Source organism: Anticarsia gemmatalis, chromosome 23, assembly GCF_050436995.1.
Source record: "Anticarsia gemmatalis isolate Benzon Research Colony breed Stoneville strain chromosome 23, ilAntGemm2 primary, whole genome shotgun sequence".
Lineage (NCBI taxonomy): Eukaryota > Metazoa > Arthropoda > Insecta > Lepidoptera > Erebidae > Anticarsia > Anticarsia gemmatalis.
Window position 1 is genome coordinate 4,350,307 of NC_134767.1, and position 17,783 is coordinate 4,368,089.

Sequence of the window (17,783 nt, forward strand, 5' to 3'; positions counted from 1 at the left end):
CTCTATTCTCTTATTCTCTTAGCATGGCATATTACAAGACCTAAAACAAGTCAGGCACAGGAGCCACGGCTTTGTGAATTCCTCAAGGCACGGAGATAGCTACAACTTTGATACTCGGTTGACTATCATGTGTCTAAATCGATTTTGAGTTCATACTTTTCAATTATAGTTGTTGTAGATGATTCGTTTTTGTTTTTCAGAGAAATCTTGGAAATAAATAAGAATCATCTTAAATTTATTTTGTAAGAAGTTTCGTTTTCGTTGATCCTCATGCTATGCTACTTCGAGACTGAGGGCAATAGCTGACAAATTCTTAAAAGAAAACCTTAAGTAAATAACTTTTAACCTAACTCGGGGATCAAACCCAAGAAACATTCCCTAACAATTTGCTCCAGATGGTTACCACACAGCCTCAGCGAAACGAGGTCACACATAAATATTTGACTTTCATTATTGCAGAGTTAATAATATTAATTAAACACAAATACAATGCCGCAACGAATGCGATCATTATTTACTTACGCTCTTTCGCTTCGAGTGCGGCGGAAAAGTTGCGACGACAATACGGAACGCGGAAGTATTTGATAAAGGAATTTTATATTGTTGATGTTTTGACATTGAAGAGCGGTATTTGAGATACGTACACAGAAGTTATGTTTGTATATACAATATACATTATATCTTGTTTGTTTTGGAGATGAAATTTGTATAAACTTGTGTATATGGAAAATCTACAACCAATTTTTAATATGTACAAATTCTGATGAATTGTACATAATTCGTGATGTTTTCCTCGATAGACTTATTTCGTTTTCCCAAAAAAATAAGATCATATAAATAATACTAGCCTGCGTCGTTTCACTACTGAGAAAAGATATTTCCCGAAGCTTTGCGCTGTATTCTGTCTCAGGCAGAGCAAGAGATACGAGGGAATCGAACCCACGACCTCCCGTTGCAGTGGTATCGGCGTGGCGACCTAAACCACTGCGCCACGGAAGCAATGCTTAGCAGTTAGTTACTTAAAATAGTCGCATTTAAAAGTATTTTATTCAACCATAATTAAATAAGAGACAAAGAATCATTATTTTACTATATCATATTTCTAGTAAGTCCTTTAAGACACTTTTAATATATTGCATGCAATAAAGTGAACTTCGTTTTCAAAACAAACAGGTCGATTTCAAAGAGCAGTCTAAAAGGTTTTTGAAGTCGGTCAGTTTAGTTGCAACTAATGAGAATAAACACAGTGCGAGTGGAATTTGTAGGTATTTACTTAATTAGCTTGTGGTGGACGTAGCGCATTTGCTTTACGTAAAATACATTAAATTAAACTAAAAGCTAAATGCTGTGAGATATATGTGTGTTTGAATGTCCGGTTTAAGTCAATTTATTGAAATGCGATTTTGTACTGGTTTGGTCAATTGTATTATACTCGGGCCATTACAAACGTGTAAACTACGTCATAATAAAAAAAATGTGACAATGTAAGTGTGAGCGAGAGAGTTTGATTAAATTACATGACGTAATTCGTACGCACGTTTGTAATGGCATGAGTACAGACAGAAAATACTTTGAATTATCTTAGGAAACTATAATACTAGTGACTAAGTATATTCATGTGTAAATAACATTGAGAGACAACAGAGATCATTGAGACAACTAGAGGTCATTTCGGATGTAAAGTACATTTTTATGTAGTTTATGAACGGGTTATTCAAAGAATAAAAACTATAAGATTAAATTACTAAAGTCATATAGTCATCGTGATTCAAGTTAATATTGAACTAAAAGATAAGATATAGATAATGCTTGTTGTTCAGTTATCCAACTTAATAATACTAGAATATTTGTTCAGCATCATGAAGATCATAGCAGGTCATCGACCTTAAGCAAGTCGTTCTAATTTCACATAACCGAAAAGCCGCAACGTAAATTATTACTTTGATTATTTGATATTACCCCGTAACGTTACGAAATTTCGTCGTTATTACGATTTAATAAGGAAAATTTGCACTTTATCCTTTTTTGCGAGAAAGCGCTATTTATTGGCATTTTACTCAACCACGCTGAATATTTTTGGGCTTATTAGATTTTTTTTTTGAGTTTTGACCTAGATATGAGAGTAATGTGAAATAACATTTTGTTTTATCGTGTCTCGAGAATATAGAAGTTAATGTGTATGTAATAAGTAATAAGATTTTTTGCTAGTCAAGCAAAATATTACAGTTGTCTAATTGGAATAATCTTTTCAAATCTACTATAGATAATACTTAAAATAAATAAACAATTTGAAAATCCAATATTATACCTAAAACTGTGCAAATAATAGTGTATAGTTTCCATTTTTGTTTCGTCGTTTACAATTAAAGTCCCATATAAGAAATTGTGATACCAATCACCAACCGGCATTAGATACAAAATCGAAGTTCTGTTGAGACATAACAATAAAAAAATCCCTCAATAAACATTTTAAATAACTCAAGTTTTGTCACAACATTAATTTTCTACCACAACCAAATATTCAAAATTAAACCACAACTACCAAAACCAAATAATATCACCCAACAAATTACTACATATTTTGATTTCCAATCACAACATCATTTGTTTACACAAACATGCAGTGCAAGCTACATTAGTTAATATTATTATGATCTATTTTGTATGGTAAATTATGGGAGACCTGCTTCCTAGTTCATGGCGTAATGACAGGAAGTGGCGTCCGCATGGGAGTCTATGTATTGCAACATATTGCAGTTGGTATTGATAGTAATTATTGTTATTTGTTTGTTTGCTTTCTGTTAGTGTATTTGCGAGTTGCTTTAGGTCTACATTAATGCATATTTGTGTTAGATGTACAATGTACATACTTATATGACAAAAAGGAATCGTCTATAACAGAATTATTATTGCGAAAGTATTACTCGGATATTATGTTTGTTATTCAAATCATCACCAGAACTGAACAGATTATAACAAAATTAGGCAGACAAATAATTAGTTTTTTTAACTGATCTAAAACATAGAGTACTCTTTTCCCTGGGATTTATTCACCCGGAAGAAGTCGTGACCAAAATTATGTTAGTTATAATTATTAGTTTTAGGTTTCTGTATACAGATCCAAAGAAACATATAAATACAGAGTTTCATGTTGATTTGGATCTTAATAAACGCAAAAATTATTATATCATAATGTTGATACTATCTCTACAACTCTAATCAAGCGTAAGTAATTTAATTTCTTACGCTTTCACCCCTAAACGGCTGAAGTTTAAGTGAAATCAGACAAATAAAAAAATATACCGCTATTTAATACAGGTATATCAACTGCCATGCTCAAAATAAATATATGAACATTGTTAAGTAAGAATTTTCAGGCAACATATTTTGGGATAAAATATATTCGGATATTTATAATCTTCGTTAATTTATTTCACGTGTATTTAAACCGGTAATAAGCTTGTCCATACATGAATTGCAGAATCGCAGTCTTAAATGGCCAGATTATAATAAAACATGCAGCGAAAACCTTTCATACGTTAAGCGTTCATAATGAATGTACGGCATAAAGGAACAATTACGTGACATTCCATAACAAACGCGCCTTAATTCTCACGATTTATCGAAAACGTACGAAGCAATAATATCCCTCATGTTTTCATTCGACTTTTTCATATGAAAACGACACGTAACAATTTACACTCGAATCAGAAGTCGCGCAAATTATATTTGTATCTACATATTTATATCCTACGATTTCATACAAATTACTTTTCTGAAATATGTGAAGCGAATTTGTGGAAGTATGTTATTGAGTTTTGACTTATAAGGTTTGAGTCGCGCGTTTTAGATACTCCTTAGAATGCTTGGTTGACTCATAAGATGTTTAGTATCTATCCGAACTATGGATAAAAATGTGAAAACTGTCAAGATAAAGGGATCTTTATTTTTAATTCCAAAATATGTGTCAATTCTTAAAAAATATTACATTATCCTTGACTGATTTTGCATCACTATTGTATTCATAGGACCGTGGCGCAGAGCCCAGAGGTATAATCACGTACATGTTCTAACCGTTAGTCGAAACACAATATTATTATTATGTATTTTTGAAATGAATTAGTTTACAATTATACAATTACATTGAAAGATTTCCTAACCTCCGAAAGCGTTCTTGACTTCTAGCCGATTGCGTTTGTAGACCGTCCCACGGAGTTAAGAGAGTGATGCAATAAAGACAAGTAACGAAAAAAAAATGACAAGCAAGGAAACCTTGCATGCCTAAAAATTTGTTTAACACATTTATTGAGGGCATGCAAAGTCCCTAACCCGCACTTGGCCAGCGTGGTGGACTCAAGGCCTAACCCCTCCCTCATTACGGAAGGAGACCCTTACCTAGCAGTGGGACATTAATGGGTTAAATTTATTATTATTATTTATTACCTGTGTAGTGCATACACTTCACAACTACAAACAAACTTTGACACCGTTAACTATATTTAACTAGCCACCGTGATTGACTATCAGTCACATTATTAACATCCCTAATTAGCATGCTCCAGATACTTCCCATCACAGAAAATAGTCTCTCTCAAACTCAAGGTAAAACTTAGAACATCGATGAAGTTTCAAGCAGAATTTTGTCTACAAGGTAAAAATATCACGTGTACCAAAGCTCCCTATATTTGCGATGAGCAGAATATAAAATTCAAGATAGACGAAGCTTTGCCTAAGTATAACAGGGTTTTATAACAGACTGTTGTTTTATACGTTTCACAAAGAACACTAACCGAAATGAAAGTTTCATGAGGTGGATTCATGTTTTTCTTTTTCTCTGTGCGTAAAGCTGTTAGAATAGTGACAGTGCTAGGTACTGTTTTATACCTAACCTTAAAATCTGTTTATTTTTACATCGATATATATGTAGATCACTATTGCATGTATTTTGTTCCTTTATTCAACGATCTACTCATAACTGCACCCGTTGCAGTTACATCTATACTAATATTATAAAGCTGAAGAGTTTGTTTGTTTGATTGTTTGTTTGTGTATTAGTTTGTTTGAACGCGCTAATCTCAGGAACTACTGATCCGATTTGAAAAATTATTTCAGAGTTAGATAGCCCATTTATCGAGAAAGGTTCTAGGCTATATATGATCACGCAACGACTAATAGGAGCAGAGTACCAGTAAAAAATGTTACAAAAACGGGGAAAATTTTGACCCATTCGTTCTTATGTGACGCAAGCAAAGTTGCGCCGGTCAGCTAGTAATATATATTCTGAACTTGGTTAAAGTTTTTTATTTTAAAAGTCGATCAATCCGTTCAACTCTTTAGCCATATAAGCGTGACAGTAAAAAATATAGTTATGTATCGGCAAAATAAAACCATTAAAATTATATATTCACTAGTCATATATTCTAATCTAAAAAAAATATTTTGTTAATTGTTAAGGTACTTATAAAAATCTGCTATATTATCGCTTTACCAACCGGTTTAAACAGGAAACATAATATAGGTAAAACAATGACGTTGTTAAAGCAAAACCGCAAAGCTTTACAAATAGTAAACGTAGTATAGTAAACGGGAACACCATGTAACTTCATCACATAAAAGCGCCATACATCAGAAAGTACTTACCTGGTTGTACCTGCAGGGATAAGCAGAGGTTTTCTCTAGGGACCTGCAGACGTGACGGTTATACCTGGTTTATCCGCCGCTATATCCGTATCTAAATCACATAAGGTTATATTAGGTAAGTTAGTTTATAGGTATATATTATGTCTGAGTTAGTTGGGTTCGAATGATTAATGTATGTATTTAGGTCAAATGTGTGACACCTTATAATATCGAATTAAACGTTGAAATTACATTAAGGGAAAAGTAAATGTTTTTTTTTCATAATTGTCTCACTAAAGTATGGATTTATAATAAACTAAGGTTTGTCTTAAATGGAAATTATTGGATACATTTTAGAATATTTAATTTGCACAGGGTTGTGAACGGTGAAAAATATAGTCATGATTGTCGCCGATTTTGTTGGATTTCATTTTGCAAAAAATAACGTTAAACGAGACCAAATATTATGAGGTCACAACTCAAAACATTTTATTCAATTCAATAATGGCCACACGTACAACAAACATGCTTAACCTATCTCATACATCAGCGTATATGCAGATCTTAGGATACAGGGCGGCCCATTTTTTAAACAGACAGTGAAAAATTACAAAGGATAGAATGATTGATCGCCTCGTACGTTTAAAAAACGATTCGGATGCTTAATTTCTCTGTCGTCACTTGTCGGTACTGACGCCGTGATGGATTGAGTTTGATGATAATATTGTCTGTCCGAGCTCTTTGACTAAGTTGAGGTGCATATGTCGTGATTGAGAGGTGACTTTGACAGTTGATGTCTTATGAGGTTATTATGCATTACAAGTAGATAGTGTTAAGTTTTATGTTAATATCGTCTGTCGAGCTCTTCCACTAAGTTGATGCATATGTCGTGATTTATAAATGTGTCTTTGAAAGTTGCTGTTTCTAGATTACGAGTAGTTTGTAATAATACTTACTTTCTTACTTACTTACTTTATAGACTTGATAATACTTTATAGGTACACTAAAGTAGTAATAAGTGTGACTATAAAACAATACGTACCTAGAATAATGAAAACTAATATGGCAGTTAACGGGTACAAATTATAGCAATAGTGACGGATACAAGTTACTACAAGATTCAAAACATTAATTTTCAAACAGTGCTATTTCATTTCGCGTAGAAAGTTAGTGAAATGGTGGTTATCTTAACGATTACATAAAACGCCCACTTAAAATTGTTCAATCGAAATAATAATAACAAATTAACTGCACGTTCTAAAGAGGCTCATAATAAATCCACTAACAGATGGGCACTTGATATAAAACAGTTTATGCAGTCTCAACATTTGCATTCGCAAGTCTTAATAACTCATAAATCCAACGTAATCCCACTCCATATTATTTTGACTACCAGTTCCTTACCAAGTGCTTTGCTTACATTATAATCTACATCAGTACCGACCTTTTAAAGCTGAAAGCTATCCTTGAAATAATGAATGCAAACGCTCGGGTTACATTCACAAACACTACATTAACTTGAAGCTAAAAAGACCAAGAATCTCTTTGGAAAGTGGTAAAAAAGCAACATTTTAATATTTTTCATCGCGCCCGTTAAAATTCACGAGAGCCTAATATAATGCTGTGCCGTAAATAAAACGGTCACGGCACCCCGAAACCTATTTGGAGTGTGTCCAAATATGAATAAATATGCTACGATGTATGCTAAATAGGTACGTTATAGTGTTTTATCTTATGGCGTGTGCACTAACTTTTGCGATTTGTGGTGTGTTTCGGTTCATAGTTTCCGTTTTAAACGATGAAAATGATGGTTGTGTTTGTAGAATGTGCAGCTGCAGTGGTTTATAGTACTGATCTTTATGTTTAGTTGTCCATTTCGAAGTAAGTATCTATGCGGAAGAATATTTTATTTATCTCAATCAAAATGTACGAATTCTTTTAGCACACGTTTCGTTGTTTCGTACTGCGTCAAATTCTTTGCTACGACGAATTCAAAAGAAAAATATTTCGAAAAATCCTCCACGACTATCCTAACACAATTTTCTTTTTCCTTTCAAACGAGCGAACAAGTCCCCAACAAGACAGAATCCGAAACAAAAATATGAAATCCACCCTCGGACAATACAACGTGAAAAATAGATATCCTATCTAAACAATCAATAATGCACGATATGAGATTCCGAATATCTGTCTCGAAACTTTTTGTTCGGTGTCCGTCATGTGTGCTGAAAAACATTTTTCCTTCTTTGTTCGGCACATCATGAATAAATTCTCGGGATTCCTTAAGAGCGGCTTACGCTATCCTTTCCAATAACGTTTTGGGTGTATCCGAGGAGCTAAGACGAGGATAGAAAATTTATGGCGTATGTTTGTTATATAGATTTTTTTCGATATTAATATGGAGGATGTGTCATTACGAGAACGATATCGATTCTGTTTGTCTAGTATATTTGTTCTTTGGTATATTACTGGAGCATTTGATGTTCTTCCAAGAAGGATTGTGGGTTGGGAAAGAATAATATTTTGTCAAAGTCGTTTTGAACTCCAAATTCTTCGCGGTCAATTGACGTTGTAAAAATTTCACACACATACATACATACAAATAATACGTTAGCTGATGGTAAAGCTAAACATTATGCCTAACATTATATGCCTGCATTACAACATAGCAGAACTTAAGTAGTCAACATTCGTGTCCTCTTTCATATTAAGATGCAAATAACTAGACAAGGAAGCTAAGGGAGCAACGTTCTCACGTAAACAATATCTCACGCGCTATAAAAGAAACGTATCTTCAAAAAAATACAACAAACACTTTTATATTCGTCCCATGGAGCAAGCTATTCATTTCCACTTTCTAACAAATAGCGGGATTAATAACGGGCTCACAAGCTCACACCCATATTTTTTTGCCAAGAATATTGCATACAAAAGTCATATGTAGTCGCAATAAACGCAACAAACGTTACGTATTTGAAAATTACAAGTTGCATGTGTTTTTTTCCTTATTCGTTATAATGCAGGGTTGAAGGGAATCGGGATTTGAGAGGAAAATATGAGCTGCGAGTGAAATGTAGCGGCAAATTGATGGCTTTACGATGTAGCTGTGGTCAGTTAGTGTTTTGGAAAGTGTAGTTGAGTTACATGGTTGTTTGTGGCTTTTATTCAGTGAATTGATATTCGGTTTCATTGTTATAGGATGCAAAGATAGATTTTTTCTACATGAAAGTTTTGTGTGCAATTTACTCACATACAATTTATCAATAGCTGATCACGATTTCGGCTCAATTCCGCGTCGTGCAAAGTGCTATTGACACAGGTCTTTTCCAATTTTCATTAGAATATTTATCAATAGTAGCCCGGCGTTTTCTTACATGCCTGGTAAATGGCGATAGACTCATTCTCTATTACATTCGACCAACATTGATAACAGCGAAACGTCTATATCGTGCAGCCTAAACTTTTGAGTGGAACAGGCGTGATATTATGTTTTTATGTATTCAAATCCAGTCTTTAAGAAGACTAGTGTACTACCTACATTAATAAAGAAGTAACATAGAATAATCTTCGTAATCGTTGAAACTTTTCACGAGACTAAAGTGAGCTGTAGGCGGAGACATCTTAGCATTCTCGACGTGTTATTAACATTATGACACGAGGGAAAGTAGACGTTCTAGGTACCTTTTGTAATGGAACTGAGATAGCGTGTTAGGGTTGATGGCAGGGTATGATTGTGTTGTAGCAGAAAAATGTGCTGTTAATTGGTATGAAAAGGGCTTAGGGACTAATATTGTAGTTTACGTAACGTTATTTTCTTGTTGTGTCAAAGTAGAAAACCTTTCTGTAGTGTATAAAAATTAGGTTGATTCTAATTACTTTGGTTCACTTCACGTCTAGGCAGTATAGTCAGAATTGCAAAATACATGGGTTAAATTATCGTTGATTCACCACGAGCCGAGCCCTTACGGTAGAAACTTATATACATAATATATTATTTCATTTATATAAAAAGTACCTATCTTCAAACCTTCATAAAACAGTATTATAGTCTTCCCATCAAAAACACCTTAAAATTTCATCCATATACAAAGGAAATAAACTCCTAAAAATATTTGCAGCCGAAAACCTTTACACAAATGACACTAAAAGTTTACACTTACCATAAAAGCCTTGGGCTCTAAACAGACACATTACTATTCCCTCTAGAAATAAGTGCAAAAGTGTATAACAAAAATTTCTCATAACGGCATTGTTCGGATAATTTTTTTGCTTCAACGCGAAAATGGATGCGACTCGCGAGGCGAGGCACCTACTACTTCACGTTTATGTATACTTGTGTGTGAATTCTGTAGCTGTTCTTTTGCTAGCTGGCATTCTTGCTTAGGTAATAAGTGAGTTTTTAGATAGTCAAATATTTTTTGGTCTGAAAAATACATGGTTAATTGGCTTAAAATACTAAAGCTATTCGTTAATATGAGTGGTTTGGATACTGTTTTACATGGTTCAAAGAAATTTAGAGAAAAAAATGCAATAAATAATATGTTAAACAAAAAATTGTTTAAAGATAAGACGGCAAAAATTTAAAATAATATTGAGTAAGTAATTGCATATTTATTAAACTGTATTTTTGAGTCGTATTAATCATTGTACTGAACATCATTTTGTCACAAGCAGAAAATAAGAGTGCTTGAATGTACCTATAGATTTTTTTTATGAAGGTAATTAGGAGTGACACTATCGGGAGATCCTTACCTATAAATAGTGAAGCAAACAACATCAAAATGTCAAATCAATAAATATCTAAATATCTTAAATAAAACAAACAACAATTGAACAATAAAATAATTTATAATGCGAACTAAAACAATTTCCACTTAGCAGTTCGAACCAGTTTCAGAATGTGTTTACAACGCAAAAGTTCCCAACTTGTATCCAACAAACGGAGCGTACGTAGCTATTTTACCAAGTATACTACATAAAGCTGAAATTCCATTGGGAATTTCCATCGTTTCCACGGGATGTCCGCACCATCTAACGACGTTAGAGTTCAGCGGGAGATTGATCGGAACCCTCTCTTTTGTCTGTGCTGATTTACTTTGCGAGTTGCTATATAAGACCTCCTTTTATATATTCTTGATACGCGAGGGAATAAGATATAAGTGGAGTATCTAATGTTAGTTTTAGTTGTTGTAACTATACATTACATATTGTTTTGTTGGTTTTTATTTGAGTAGTGAGGTCTATGGAGCCAGGCGGTATACGAGAGACATGAGATTGAATAGGTGCGTAACCAAGAGAAAATGTTATATGCCTTTAAGTTTTTTATTTCACCTCATTTTAAAATCGAGTGGCCATAAATTTTTTAATTATAAACGCATAACTCTATTGATTTTAAAGAAACAGATTCTGAGCTTCGTCTTCCTTGAAGATAAAAGATAAACATAAATTTGTTTCATAGGATGTTACAATTAGTGATGTATCAAAAGTTTATCCATTTAACAAATAGCTAAAAATAATAAAAGTTTATTAAATCCCAGCTACAAAAACCATCAAAAATTCTCACATTCTTTAAACGTTTACATTCACGTTCTCGCATTCAACGAGGAACGAAAACCTTTAATATTCCGAGTTCAGTCTTGACCAATTTTTTGTTTGCCCACTCAACCGTGGTACACAAAGGGAATCTGTGAAAGACATTAAAAGTTGCACGGTGGCGATTCTGAAAGACTGCTTAAATGGCCCGAAGGAACTTCAAGCTCCCACTAAACTTATTAATTGAAAAGTTTTAGCTTAGAGATTAGCGATTGCAACATCTTAAGCAGATTTCGCCTGTCTCTTTAAGTAACGTTTTGTAATTTATCGTTATTGTTCGTTTTGGAAGGGTTAAGATAAAAATATGGATAAGAATAATGGTGTTTTTAAAACTTGGTACTTTTGGTTAAGTTTTATGGCACTTAAGGATACTTAATAAATATAAAATAAGGCATAGGTACTTGTATCATAATTGCTGCGGTAAGTGATTTTAATTCACTTAATCAGTGATAAAAACGTCGTTTATAAATTTGAGTTACTTAATTGAATGTTCCTTAACCTGCGGCTGTTTCAATCGCAGGTTAATTTCATTTTGTTCACAGATTTATGTATTAATTTCACTAAAACTGGGTGTTTCAGTTTAACTGTAATAAAGCATCGCACCTAGTTAAGTTAGCGCTTTACATGCAATATGTCATGACAAAATACAGCCGAATTGAGAACCGCTTACTTTTTTGAAGTCGGTTAAAAAGCTCATGTTTGCCTCATCACTCGTATAGTAAATAATACATAAAATAAATAAACAATAATATTAATAAATTAGTCGTATTTATATTACGTCTAGACTTGTTTGTATCAATTACTCATTGAGGCTTCTAAAACACAGCTCGAATTTTAATGTTTTATACCCAAGGCCAGACAAATGAGGCCTTGAAAGCGCTTTGTGGACAACTTTGAAAACAACAAGCAATATTGTTATTGACAAAATAAATATTTAAGATATAAAAAAGGATTCTTCTTTTAAGTTGTGCGTATCACTAGTATTGTTTGATTAGTTTTCATAAAAATAAAACCTTTTATAAACATATCACGCCTGTTATACCTTAACGTGTAGATGTGCAGAAGCTTAGGACATACATCCACATTTCACCATCAGCAAGTTTAAGGCACGTTACCAAGCTCTGGGCTACTGCTGAGACCCCATAATCAACAGACGGATACATTACCAATTGCACCACAGAGACGTAATTTTAGCATTTTCAAGAACTACTTTAAGACTTCAAATAACTATTCAAAGATAGTGCCTTTGACTGCCTCCGTGGCGCAGTGGCTTAGGTCACCACGCCAAAACCACTGCGTCAGGAGGTCGTGGGTTCGATTCCCCACACGGAGCAATTATTTGTGCGACCCACAAATAATTGTTTCGGGTCTGGTTGTGCTTTGTGTCAGTTGTTTGTAAAAGTCGCAAGTCAAGAGCAATTCTTATTGCGAGAGATGTCTAAAAAAAAAAGTGATGATGCAAATATCAGTAGTCTAGAAAGATGCTCATATAAAAGCCAACTAAATTTCGCTCCATACATCTAAATCAACACACAAGAACTCTCATTTCAAATTAATGCGATCGTAATGTTCAACTCCCTTAGTCTCTAAGCACTGGAGCCAATATTTGGCTAAGGTATGCACGAAACTGCTGCAGAGTTGTTAGGTCTAAAACTTCAGTTCGTAATTAGTTCTGGACATGCATGATATTAAGTGATGAGATCTTAATTGTGACTCTATCTTAGTTGGTAGACTGATGTTTCAGGATAAATTTAACCAATTACTGTCCCACTGCTAGGCAAGGGTCTCCTTCCATAATGAGGGAGGGGTTAGGCCTTAAGTCAAGAGTTTAAGAACTTTTCTAATGAACTCTTAGGTATGCAAGGTTTCCTCACGATGTTTTCCTTCACTGTTAGAGCAAGTGATAATTATTTCTACAACACACATAACTCCGAAAAGTCATTGGTGTGCTACCTCGGGTTTGAACCTGCAGCAACTTGCGTGGGAGGTACCAGCTTATATCACTCGGCTATCACTGTTCACTGATAATTATATTATATATTGACTTAAATATTACATAAATACATACATAAAACAACGCATTTTTAGGTAGGTCTAGACGGAGACCAAGAAACGACCCTTAAAGAAAACCCTTTCTTCATTCACATCTGTTTTAAATTTTAGCATCCTTATATACTCTGGTTAAAGTTTTGTGTAAGTCATTAGAATTTACAAACAACTCATAATACCAAATAGTAATAAAAACAGTTTTAGTACTTCAACCGTAAATTGACGATGAACGAAGTGTTTCAAGTCAGCTGTACTCCTTCATTAAACTACTAAAACGAGGAAGACAAACTCTAAGAAAATTAAATGAAAACTGTAAAAGTTGTAGCGAAAGTTTTCTAATAGAAAAGAAAGTAAATACTTGGAAACGTCGTTAGTGTATAGACCGTGATATTGCTTGTTAATGTTTTATGAAAGCAATTTATTTTAATTATCAGCTCGACCTATAGCTATAAAATACCGGTATCTGTAAATAATTTTAAAACTTCCATATATGTTTTACATGAAATGCATTAAAAATAACCAAATTGAAAACCTTATTAAGGAAAACATCGTGAGGAAACCATGTATGTCTAAATTTTGTTTAATACATTTATTGAGGGCATGCAAAGTTTCTAAACAGCACTTGGCCAGCGTGGTGAACTTAAAGCCTATTCCCTCCCTCGTTTGGGAGGCGACCCTTGCCCAGCAGTAGGACAGTAGTGGGGTAAAAAAAAAGTTTAAGTGTTGTATATAAAATACGCAAATCAAATTTCAAAAATATCACAATTCAGTGGATCTACAAAAAGTAATATAACATTGTTATATTTTCCACTTGAAAAGGGTAACAATATAAATGTATTATGTATGTATCGTATCATCGTTACTGTAAACAGCTTGCTCGATCTTGACAAATGGCTTGTCCATTCATTTTTCAAAACGACACGCGTATAATGCGTAGTTTCCGAGATCCTATCGTAAAACATGAGTTGAATGATACTTTTTTTTATATTAAAGCTATATTTTGTTGAATTTTCTGTTTAACTTAAACTTAATGAAGTATTTACATACTGCTTATTTTATTATTAAATCATATAGCAAATATTTTTATTATCATTCCTTTTTCACATTTTTGGAAAGGTTAAAACATATTCAAATTTATGTGTTTTTTTTTTTACTTTATAATAAAAGGCTCTATGTACTTTTACGGAAAAAGTTTTTAGGTATCGTATTAAACAGCGTTCTTTGGTTCTGTTCTACTATAATTAAATAAGTCTTGTTTCGCTGATACTCAGTAGTAATTAACTTTTTACGAAATAATATTAATCTAATAATGTCACAAAACCAATTTCATTTCAGAAAAAAAGTATTCAGTTTAACCAATTTGTGTTGCGAGCTTAATAAATTCCTACAAATATGAATAATTAATATTCCCAAACTGTTTTTACATTCGTCTTTAAAATATTACAGCTTTAAAAAGAAGTTTATTTCACGTCGATATCTGGAAGTCAAGATATTGAACAAGATAAAGCACGTAAATTAAAACCGGGTCGTAAACTAGTTTTTAAATTAATAGGTCACTAGGAAAGTGGACTAGAGTTTATTAAATAATTTTTAGCACAGTTTAGAGTGTATTTAAAAGATTTTTCTTGTAATACACCGTTTGCTATAGTATTGGCTGTTGTTTAAAGCTAAGGCTTTTGAGGCAAACGATCTGTTGGCGTGTGGCCATCATCGTGACAGGATCATTAGCAATCATTTGGTATGCTCTGCTATCAAAACTATTTAAAAAACATGCTCAACGGTGGTCCAAGCAAGCACCGGTAACAATTCGTAAGTCGTTATGCCACCAAGCTATTTGAACAGCTGTAAAATGTTTGACCAAATTAAGTAAAAAAAAATGAAACAATAAAAATATTTGCTTTCTTTCACTCTATCTTAAATCATTAAGTATTCTAAGCAAGTACTATTACTCAAAATCAACATTAAAACAACTATTGTAAACCATAATTAAATTACCCTTCTCTGCTCTTGTACTGTTAAAACTGGTAGTTCTAAGAGCCCTTAAATCTAGATATTTGATTAAGATACAAACTTTGACATTAATTTGTAACTCTGTAATCTTTTGAAAGTCCAAGTTCGCTTGATAATTATGAAACGAAGTAATACTAACTAGTTGTACGTAACTTGTGATATAAACAAAGTGCTTCGAACAAAATTTCGGTGATATAAATGAAGGTACATTAAAGCGAGACTTTTGGCTCGACATCATAAAGGAACGCGTTGAGAAATGAGCTAGAAGTTGGGAACAACATTAGTTTTCTTTAGGCTTGTTTTGTAGTGATATTGTAGTCAAAGGAATAAATGATTTGATAAAACACTGTATTGTGTTGTACATTTTAGAATTTAAGAAGTTTTGTTCAACATTTACACGTCTTGAATTCTTACCGTGTAATTTACCTTCATGATATCGGGAGGCTATTACTATCGCTACCGAGTGTCTAGTTACTTTATGAAAAATTGATCAGCGTCCCTAGCGTATAAAACGATGCATCTTTCGAGAACTTACAGATATTGCTATGTTTCGCAAACGATAATACGTAGTGACAACGCTTTTTAATTTAGCGCGATCATTATATAATCGATTTAATCGATTGTAACAACACAGTGATGAAGTCATTGCCTACTACCTGTTTGTTACCATGCGAATAGATATCCAGAAAATATATTTTCGTATCTAATTTTATTTATTTTGTCTCTATTCAAATAATAAATCAAAGTTCCTTGCAACAGAATACTCATCCTTAGTACTGGAGCTGTTTTTGTATATTATTTATATTGGGAGAATATTTGTTTTAATCAAAGTGTTTATTTGTTCCAGATGATGCAGTCAAGTAACCCGTACTACCACCACGGCGAGACGAAGCTCTACAACGAATGGATGAGACGAGGCTGAAGGATGACGTGGCGGGTCGACATGCATGCGATGAGCTTCAGCTACCGACTCAAGATCGGCCTCGTCGTCATCGTCATCATGGTGCTTGGCTTCTTTAACGAGAGTCAAGGTATTTATGAAGAATCGCACTGTTTATCTTTGTTTTTAACTGCACGTTTGGCACAGTGGTTTAAGTGGTCACCTCGCCACAACAACCGTAGCGCCGCGTGTGGTGGGTTCGAATCCCACCCGGGACAAATCTTTGTGTGATGAACACGAGTATTTGTTCTGAGCCTGGGTGTAAATATATCTATATAAGTATGTATTTAGAAGTATATAAGTATGTTTATCAGTTATTTGGTAACCATAGTACAAGCTCTGCTTAGTTTGGAATCAAATGACCGTGTGTGAGTTGTCCAATAATATTTATTATTATTATTATTATTTATCTTAGGCCCTACAGGCTTAAGGTCGAAGCTCATTTACACGACTCTGTTCCAACACTGCTCCCACCCAACACCGCCCTAAGACAAGGCGACAGTTCGCAGTCCGCGCGGCGACCGCTAGCTGACGCCCATCTGTCCACACGCCTACCGGTCGCGCTTTCGCTTTACAGCCGAAGCAGCTGGCTGACACTGATCTATCTGCTAATTCATGTTGTCAATATAAACTATACCGCAAGGCCACGGACTTACAGCCCATATTTGAATGACCTTTTATTAGTCGGGTGGTAGCAGAGTCGTGTAAGTGGGCTATGACTTTTAGCCCAGAAGAAAGGGAAGTAGTAAGTTCTAAGGTTAGTGGACTGATCGAAGCTAATCATTCGGCCTAGTCAATCCCCATTTATACTTCTAATGTACTTATGCTGCTACGCTAAAGCAGGAAGGAAGATCTGGAAGGATGACTAGAGGCCGACAATGTCGTAGTAGGTCACGAATACGTTAGTGCGACGACTTGGACATCTATGTGGAGAGTTGACTTGACACAGCCTACGAAAAAAGCTTTTGGCAAAAAGATTCCTCCCAAATTTCTTCGTTGGGCAGGTAATACTGTTTTCCCTTGATTATTTCACTGCCGATGAGAGGCTTAGGTTAATATTCTTTCTATTGTATTAATCTTCAATAAATTGCCGGAAAAACACGTCCCGAAAATATATACTCTTTAAATGTTTTGCCTTAATTCATTGTCTATCAATCGTCAATTAAAGTGTTTTTTAAAAGAATTCAAAGTGAAATAAAATACAGAGTATATGATTTCATTGCAATCATTTCTATATTTGATACCCACAATGAATTTCCAAGAACAGACAACGGAATACTACTAGAAGCAGTAATAGCTCTAACTATCGAGCTATAATAAACTGTATTGTTATCTTATAAAATGGAACGTTAGTTGTTCTCTCTAACTACAATGAGCAATGGAAAGAAAATTGCCGGTGTTCTCAAGATGATCATTACTACGAACAAGGTTGCAACATCTTTTATATAAAATACAGAGAAAGATTAAAGGAAAATTGCACGTATTAATCGTCGATGAAATATATTTTTCATTCTTTCAAAGACTTCGATAATATTGTAAATATAAAGGTTTTATATTACAAGACGATTAATTG

General features: G+C 33.8%; 1 protein-coding gene across 1 annotated transcript in view; it reads left to right on the plus strand.

The window, feature by feature from the left end:
* Positions 1-17,783, plus strand: part of LOC142983238 (zwei Ig domain protein zig-8-like) — a 144,630-nt gene that overhangs the window by 84,323 nt on the left and 42,524 nt on the right. Inside the window, exon 2 of the mRNA XM_076130148.1 lies at positions 16,118-16,301. Within this exon, the coding sequence (XP_075986263.1) occupies positions 16,196-16,301 (106 nt within the window). The 5' untranslated portion in view covers positions 16,118-16,195. The remainder of the gene's footprint in view (positions 1-16,117; positions 16,302-17,783) is intronic.